At 56.7% G+C, this 8704-nt stretch overlaps 2 protein-coding genes across 3 annotated transcripts; one reads left to right on the forward strand and one right to left on the reverse strand.

Annotated features, from left to right (window-relative positions):
* The first annotated feature begins 663 nt into the window (after positions 1-663).
* On the forward strand, positions 664-1748 carry PIN4 (peptidylprolyl cis/trans isomerase, NIMA-interacting 4). The gene is made up of 4 exons (XM_065689276.1): positions 664-771; positions 868-932; positions 1022-1141; positions 1573-1748. The coding sequence occupies exons 1-4, from the start codon at positions 732-734 to the stop codon at positions 1729-1731; spliced, it is 384 nt and encodes a 127-aa protein (XP_065545348.1). The 5' UTR covers positions 664-731; the 3' UTR covers positions 1732-1748.
* A 2008-nt stretch (positions 1749-3756) lies between these two features.
* On the reverse strand, positions 3757-8692 carry ERCC6L (ERCC excision repair 6 like, spindle assembly checkpoint helicase). Of its 2 annotated transcripts, none has more exons than XM_065689710.1 (2): positions 8531-8692; positions 3757-8260 (listed from the first exon to the last, which is right to left on the reverse strand). In XM_065689710.1, exons 1-2 carry the CDS (start codon positions 8653-8655, stop codon positions 4471-4473), a joined length of 3915 nt encoding a protein of 1304 aa, XP_065545782.1. In that variant the 5' UTR covers positions 8656-8692; the 3' UTR covers positions 3757-4470. The 2 variants fall into 2 exon arrangements, with proteins under 2 accessions (XP_065545782.1, XP_065545783.1); XM_065689711.1 differs by lacking the exon at positions 8531-8692 and adding an exon at positions 8332-8338.
* Positions 8693-8704: the final 12 nt, after the last annotated feature.

The raw sequence follows: 8704 nt of genomic DNA on the forward strand, positions 1-8704 counted from the left end.
CAGGGGGAACGTGCACCCCGACATCACCGGGGTGGCTCGATGGGACCCCACAGCCCCATCCGCCGGGGCCTCTCACAGCGTCTGCCATGTGCCCGAGTGCCCCAATGGCTCTGCGTGAGCACAGGGACACTGCGGGGAGTGGGGCGACCCAGGAGTGGGTGCTGGGGTCATCCTGGGGTGCTGGGTGGCTGCTGGGGTCAGCCCAGGGTGGGAGCTGGGGACGGTGTGGGGAGCTGGGATGTATGGAGGTCCTGCGGGAAGGCAGCATCACAGCATCAAACAGGCTGGAAAAGCCCTTTAAGCTCATCCAGTCCAAGCCTTACCCCAGCACTGCCAAGGCCACCCCTGCCCCATGGCACTGAGGCCTCGTCTCCACGGTGCGTGAACCCTTGCAGGGCCGGTGCCTGCAGCCCTGCCCTGGGCAGCCTGTTCCAATGCCTGAGCACCCTCTGGGGCAGGAATTGTTCCTCAGCTCCATCTAAACCTGCCCTGGTGCAGCTTGAGGCCGGTTCCTCTTGTCCCATCCCTTGCTCCTCGGGAGCAGAGCCCAGCCCGCTCCTGGCTGGGTTCAGCCCCGGTGCCGCTCTCCCGCAGCACACACCGCGGCGGGCCGCACAACCCCCGGTACCGGCTCTACCGCGGGGTCCTGCGAGCGAGGGGCAGCCCCGAAGCAGCCGGTCCCGGCGCGCCGCGGGCAGCCCGGGGGCCTCGCGCGGCCGGTTGGAGGTAGCATGGCGCCCAAGGGAAAGGGTGGTGGCAAGGCTGGCAAGGGTGAGTGGCGGGGACCGGCGGGGTGGGACCGGGGCGGCGCCGGGGGGGACCGGGGGCCGCGGGCACCGAGCTGGTCTCAGGGAGCTGCGTGCACAGGCGGCGACAGCGGCAGCAGCGACGCCAAAGCCCAGGGACCGAAAGGAGGCGGCAACGCCGTGAAGGTGAGACCGGGGTGCGGCGGGGTCCCCCGGGGAGCCTTCCCGCTCCCGGCCTGGCTCTCAGGGCCCCGCTTCGCACCCTCGCCCCGCAGGTCCGGCACATCCTGTGTGAGAAGCACGGCAGAGTCATGGAGGCCATGGAGAAGCTCAAGTCCGGTCAGCGCTTCAGCGAGGTGGCCTCGCAGTACAGCGAGGACAAAGCCCGGCAAGGGGTACGGGGAGCACGGGGCGGGGAGGGGGGCGGCGGCGGCCCGCGGGGACCGGGTCTGCTCTGCTCGCCGATGGCTGCGTGCTCCGAGAAGATGCTGCTGGAGCTCAGGAGGCTGGTTCAGCAGCTGCGGGCACAGTCGTGAGCAAGCACGGGTGGGGGCAGAGTTAATTTAGGGGTAAATGGTTGTTTGCAGCAGGTCTGAGGCACAGGAGCCCCCGAGGCAGCAGAACTTTAGATGTGCTGGCTGGGAGGCAGCCCGGGGTGAGGAGCTCTTCCCAGCCCTGTACTGCCTCACAGTGTGTGTGCTGCTGGGACAGATGCTGCCAGAACAGGTTCTGGGACAGGTTTCCACCACCCCCACTCCCTGCTGCCCAGGCTGCTGCTGCAGCAGTGACAGCCTCAAAGCTTAACCCTCATGGTTCCTTCTTGTAGGGAGACCTGGGCTGGATGACCAGAGGCTCCATGGTGGGACCATTCCAGGAGGCAGCGTTCGCCCTGCCTGTGAGCAGTGTGGACAAGCCGGTGTATACAGACCCCCCTGTCAAAACAAAGTTTGGGTACCACATTATCATGGTGGAAGGCAGAAAATAAAATGTGAATGACCATGAGTGTATTGGCTGCTTGAATCCCAAGAACTTCCCAGACACCACAGCCCTGGAGCAAGCCAGTGGTTACCAGCAGCTTGTTTGGAGGCAGTGCCCATCCTGAGGCCATGGCAGGACGCAGGTTAGAGGTGGCAGAGAGTAGGGCTCTGCCTAGAAAGGCAGAGCATTCCCTGGAAAAGGTGAAGCAAGAGCTCTGTGCTGTGCTTTTCCTGGCTGGCCAGCCTCTTGCTTTTGCCATTGTGGAGACTGTGACACTTGGAGGAGGTGCTCAGGCTTACAGTGGTCACCCTGCAGAGGTGCAGGTCCAGTGCCCTGGCTGAGCAGCAGTGGGGAGGAGGATCCCCCTAAGTTCAGTTTCCCATCCCTAAAGCTACATCTCTGCCTGCTCAAAGCTGCAGTGGAAGACAATGCATACCTCATGCTTGTGTGAGAAAAGCCACTAAATGCTTGTTGCTTCCTGCACTCCCCTCCTGCTGAGTGTGCAGTGCATGCATCAGGCCTCACAGGCTGCACCTCCTCCTTCTGGTGAAACTACCTGACATACAGTGTGATGTGCTTGGTGGTGGGTGACAAGAAGCTTCCCATGACCCAGCCATGTGCACTGTAGCCCAAAACCCCACCATGTGCTGGGCTGCACCACCAGAGCATGAGCAGCAGAGTTCCCCAGAATCAAGGGAGGGGATTCTGCCCCTCTGCTATGCTCTGGGTAGACCCCCCCTGCAGTCATGTTCCAGCTCTGAGGCAACAGCACCAGAAGGGAAGTGGAGCTGTTGGAGCGAGTCCAGAGGAGGCCACAGAGATGCTGCAAGGGCTGGAGCAGCTCTGCTCTGGAGCCAGGCTGAGAGAGCTGGGCTGGTCCAGGCTGGAGAAGAGAAGGCTCCTTAAGGTGAGACCTTTAGAGCAGCTCCAGTGCCTAAAGGGGCTGCAGGAAACCTGGAAAGTGGCTTTGGACAAGGGCCTGTAGGGACAGGCCAAGGGGAATGGCTTTAACCTGCCCGAGGGGAGACTGAGATGAGCTCTTGGGCAGAAGCTCTTCCCTGTGAGGGAGCTGAGGCACTGGCACAGGGTGCCCAGAGAAGCTGTGGCTGCCCTGGCAGTGTTCAAGGCCAGGTTGGACACTGGGGCTTGGAGCAACCTGCTCTAGTGGAAGGTGTCCCTGCCTGTGGCAAGGGTTTGGAACTGGATGAGCTTTAAGATCCCTTCAATGCAAACCAGGCTGGGATTCTGTGATTGGTGTGAATGAGGCAGCCCTGCAGGTCTCTTGGATCCTGGCAATCCATATCCCAGTGCAGGGAACCCGTTCCTGAAGTAGAGCTCCAGCAGTGGACTCTATCTTTGTTTGCTGGTGAGCATCGTGCAGTGTCCGAATGCTTGGAGATTGGGAGAAAACACCAAAGACCAAAAGGCCTTTCCGAAGATCATATACAAGGATGAGGGTAAACCAAAACCAGGGCAGGTCTTTCTCCTCCCTCCATTTTGGGGTGTTTTATTAAGGGACTGGAAAGCTCAGAGAGCCCACAAACAGCTGCAGCACTCTGGTTCATCAGTGTTGTTAAGAAAGGCAGCCAGGCCTTTCCCCAGCACTAGAGCAGATGTGGCCTCATTTAAGGGATGCTCTATTAATAAACTGCTTGTTTCCAGGCTACCAGAGCTTTGTTCTACCTCTTAGCAGAAGCGCATTGGCACATCTCCTGTACCAACCGCATGGTGGTTTGTGTCTGCCATCTCTCCTAGCATAAAGGAGTCACTTTCAGCAGACCAGTTTCCTCTCTCAGACCTGAGCAAGGTGTGAAGGTATCCCCTGCTCTTTAGGGCAGCAGGCAGACCGGGTAGGCACAAAATGTGCACATGGCATGAGAAAGCACTGAAGTTCAGTGCTGTATTGTCCTAAGGGAAGACAGACAGTGATGAGCTTGAGTTTCTCTCAGCATGGCAGGAGAGGGAAGCTGAGCACTCTGGAAACCACTCAGAGGTTCTTCTGATGCTAAACTCTCATGGTTCCAAGCTGTGAAGCACATCATTGTGGCTACCGTGCCAGAGAGATGGTTCGTGTACCACAGCTGAGGTATTATGTGGGAAGGGGGTTAGATGACAAGCAGCTTAAACTTTAACACCAGTTCTCCCCTCTCCTGCTGCCTTTGTGCAGAACAGGCTTTGCCTGCGCTGCTCTGAGGGACATGGAGATGGGGAAAAACAAGGTCTGACTGGAGCTGCCCCTGAGGCTCCTCCAGCACCACCAGGAGGTGAGAGGTGCTCAGCACCTTGCAGCAGTTCAGCTCCAACTGTTGATCTATTCACTGCACAGCCCCTGCCTCCACCCCCCTCAACAGCAACTGCAGCCTGGCAGGGGTTGGAGCAGGAGGGTTTCTACACCTTCATCACCCTCTGGGGAGAGGCAAGGACAGGATGTGCAGAAGGCTGCAGCCGGGGCTGAGAGCTGGAGATAGGGTTAGCCATAAAGAACATAAAGAGTTTTTATTAAATAACCAGACAGCAGCATGAACTGTTTTAATCTCTGTGAAGAGAGGCCCTAGGTAAGCCCCTTCCCCAGCACCTGACAAGTGGGTTTTGGGCTTTTCCTCAAGCACGACAATGTGCTGAAGTTGTTCAGCCACCACAAAAGAAATGCATTTGGCAGCATTCAGTCTCAAATCACAGTGTAGTTCAGGCAGGCATTTAACTAGACAATGTTAAGGCTGTACTTACCAAAGGTGTAACGGCTGCTTCATTTGTGGGCTAGCTGTCTGTACAGGTTTAAAGTCATGAGCATAACTTCAGGATCATCACTTTTGATGTCAAGAGCTTGCAGGAAACAGTTCAATGCCTCCTGTAGCTTTCCATTATCCTGAAGTTTCTTCCCACTGTCTACAAAGGTCTTGTAATCTGCAGCAGGAGAAGAGCTCTGACCCACTTCTGTTTCAGGGACACTTTCCTCGGTGCAGTACTCTATCTGCTCCCCCGACAGAAGCTCAACGTCACCAGTGGATTCCTCCTGAGAGGACTCGGTGTCATCCACTTCCGACTGCTCAGAGGACATGCTGTCCAGGCAGGAGGACTTCTCAGATGTACCAAGCGTTTCTCCAGCAGGTTCTTCTTCGGGCTCCACAGATTCCCCACTGCACTCTGCAGCTTCTTCTTCCACGAGGTCATCCTGCTCCTCATTGCTGTCCTCTTCATCAGTGGTTCCAATGAGTTCTCCAATATCCTCCACCTCATCTACCACCTTGTTGATTAGAGACCGCCTGGAAGCAGTAGACCTGTTGCCACTGTTGCTCAGCTGGGGAGAAAAGACAGCTTGTGCTATACCTTTGTCACATTTGGGAGTGGATGTGCCAGTTCCCCCCAGGAATGGGTGCAGGGGGCTGTTCAAGGGAGAAGGTCTTTTGTCAGGCTGGTTTTCCTGCGAGAGCACAACAGAATGCTCTTCATCCTCACTGTCTGAAACAAGTCTTTTTAAGCTTTTCTTTCTACCAAAAGCAAAGTCATTGCTGCTTTCCTCTGATGCTTCACCCCCTTGCAGGGAGGTATTTGGCACTCCTTCAGCTGTGTGACAGGGTTCTCCACAGTTACCATTCTCACTTGGCCAAGCTTTTGCTGGAGATTTTTTGGTGGGAGACTTACAAAAGCTTCCTGCTTCTTGTGAGAAGCCCTCCCCTCCTGTGTGTCCAGCTGATCTTTCCCTAGTTGAGGCATCTTGCCATCCATCATCAGACTCTTCCAAGACCAGATTGAAGTCTACTTGATCCTGGAGAGAAGGCACAGACATCTCCTCCAAGCTGGCTTCCAGCACACGAGGCTTCTGGAGCCCAGCATGGATCTCTGGCGTAACGTGGGCTAAGTCTGGCCCTGCGGCAGCCCAAGCAAGCTCAGGAACATCATCCTTCTCTGCCCCTGAGGCAGCATGTGGATCAGGTACCTCACCTGGTATTTCTGCCTCTCTTAACCTCTCGGGATCGTTAGAGGAATGCTGAGGACACGCAGACAGGTCCTCCCCTCCCTCAGCCAAGCTGTCTGCATGTACATGGGAACACTGCTCCTGCTCTAATCTCTGACTGTCCCTATCAAGTCCATGTGATGACAGCACCATGCTCAAATTAAGGTTTTGTTCAGATTCTTCTGTATTGGATTGTTTCACTGTCTTGCTAGTATTAAGCAGCTCTGTATCCATACTGGACACATCTGGTTTCTCTTCATCCAAGTCCTCAATAGTCAGATTAGTAATTTTGGAGCTGACATTAAGAGCCTGGACTTCCATGTCCTCTGTAAGATCAATAACTTTGTAATGTTTGTGCTTGTCAGCTACTGGTGGTGAAACTGTGTGATTTACGTTGTTCAGCCTTGGAGACAACTTCTTTGGCTTGGAAACTAATTCTGGAGGCCTTTCCCACATCTGTTCACAATCATTTCTGATGCCCTCCATCCTCTGGTCTCTAAGTTGAGACTCCAACTGAACCAGCTCATGGGCTTTCTGTACCCTCTGCTGAATGTACTGGTGGGCTTCTTCACTCTCAACCTGCTCCTCTTGAGCAGTTTCCCTTGTGTATATCAAGTCATGGTCAGAAATGCCAAACATGTCCAGGGAGTGCAGGTAAGCAATGTGCTCATCCAGCTGCAGGTCAGTCTGTCTTTGGGTGGCATGCAAGGACTGCAGCTGGATCTGGGTTGCAGATGTTCGAGTGTCTTCTAACGTGAAAAGCTCCCTTAGTTCCTGTTTGGAGAAATACCGGAACGGGTTCTTTTTGTCACCAGTGGTCTGTCTTATTAATGAGTCCTTGAATACCTGTCTCCTGTATATCTTCTCCTCCACCGTGCCACAGGTTATCAGCCTGTAAATGACCACATTCTCTTTCTGCCCGATCCTGTAGGCTCTATCTACAGCCTGTGCATCCGTGGCTGGGTTCCAGCTAGGATCAAAGATCACCACTCTGCTGGCTGCTGTCAAGGTTATGCCGACGCCACCAACCTGCGTGGTGAGCAGGAACACAGAGTAGTCCCTGTTCTTCTGGAAGGTGGAGATGCGCTTCTCCCTCTCTAGCAGGTGGGTCACAGTGCCATCAATGCGCATGATCCGGAACTGCCGGTGGGACAGAACGTGCTCGATAATATCCAGCATCTTCCTCGACTGTGAGAACACCAGCGTCTGGTGCCCCTCTTCCCGCAGTCTTTCCAGAAGCCCCACAAGGAATAGCATTTTTCCGGACTCCTGAATCAGGGTCTCTTCGGAGAGGTGGTCTATCTTATTGGTACCTGCAAGCATGCCGGCTTCACTCCCAGGCTCCTGCTCTTCCAGGCCCAGCTGGACACATGCCCTTGCAGGCAGAAGCCTGGGGTGGTCACACAGCTTCTTCAGGACAGTCAGCTCAGCCAGAGGCGATCGCGTTGTCGTCAGCACTTCTTTTACATGATCCAGAGAGAGAAAGTTCCTGTAGATTTCTTCCTGCACTGCTGCCAGGTACACCCACACCACAAAGTCATTCTTCCTGGTGAGAGAAGGCATGACAGGGGCACTGTTCTCGCTTGGACCCTCAGGAAGAGGAGCATCTGGCCTGTTGGTGCAGTTGGTTTTGATATCTTCTTTGGTTCTCCTGAGGAAATAGGGCTTTATAATTGTCATCAGGTTCTCAGACATTTTTAGCCCGAGTGCTTTCTCGCCTAGAGTCGCGTCTTTCTCCCTTGCCCTGGTAATGGGATTCTCGTACTCCATTTTGAAAGTCTTGGCTGTCCCCAGAAGGGAGCCTTGACATGCAAAGTCAAACAGGGACCACATTTCCTGCAGGTTGTTCTGCACAGGGGTGCCTGTGAGCAGGAGGCGATGCCTGGCAGGGATCGCGTACACACACTTGGTCGTCTTGTTAGAGGGGCACTTGATCTTGTGCGCTTCATCCAGAATGACGTAGTCCCAGATGAACTCCTGTTCATGCCTGCTGGCCAGCTGCTTCCAGTTGTTGATGAGCATCTGGTAGCTCGTGATGACGATGCCATTCTTGCTCTGCACCCTCTCCAGGTTTCTGGCACGCTCTGTCTTGCTGGTGCCATGGAACTCCTTGACACGCAGGCCGGGTGTCCAGCGGGCGAACTCTACCAGCCAGCTGCTCACCAGCGTGGTGGGCATGATGAGCAGCACGTGCCGCGTCAGCTCGGCGTCAAACATGCCCGACAGGAAGGCAATCACCTGGATGGTCTTGCCCAGGCCCATGTCGTCTGCCAGGATGCCTCCGGGCCGGCCCTCCCTGTGCAGGCGGTACAGGAAGGCGACGCCTTCCCGCTGGTGCTGGAACAGCTTCTCGTGCATCTCCCCATAGATCAGCAGGCCGCTGCCGCACACATTCACAAAGCCTTCATCCTCCTCTGGCTCCTCCTCACCGCGCTGCATCACCTCGGCCAGCACCTCTTCCACAAGCTGGATGCGTCCCTGCAGCTTCCCGCTGGGGCGAATGGCGGCCGCCAGCCGGAACAGCCGCAGTGCTTCCACCAGCTGCCCATCGCCCGCCGCCGCCTTCGCGCCGGTCACCAATCTGCCCGTGACAGACACACCGTGAGCACCGGCCCCGGCCCGCTGCCTACCCCAACTCCGCCCGCAGCTCACCCCCGGTACCGCTGCTCCCCGTTCCTGCAGCTCACCCCCGGTACTTCCCCCCCACCCCGCCCCGCATCGCCGCTCCGCCGGTACCACTCTTACTGGCCCCGCCGCTCACCCCCCGTACCGCTGTTGCACCCAGTACCACCGCCCACCACCGGCACCGCCGTTCCTGGGCCCTCCGGCCCCCCTGACCCCCGCCGCTCACCCCCGGTACCGCTCTTCCTCCTCCGGGGATAGGCCTGAGGCCGCCATCGCGCGCGCACCCCGGCTGCCGCCCCGCACTTCAAACGCCGAGACCTCCCGTGCTGCACTGCGCGCCCAGCGTGACATGCAAATGAGTGGCCAGCAAAGCCAATCAGCGCCCTTGGGGCGGGGACTC

This window comes from Lathamus discolor, chromosome 9 (genome assembly GCF_037157495.1).
Source record: "Lathamus discolor isolate bLatDis1 chromosome 9, bLatDis1.hap1, whole genome shotgun sequence".
NCBI lineage: Eukaryota > Metazoa > Chordata > Aves > Psittaciformes > Psittacidae > Lathamus > Lathamus discolor.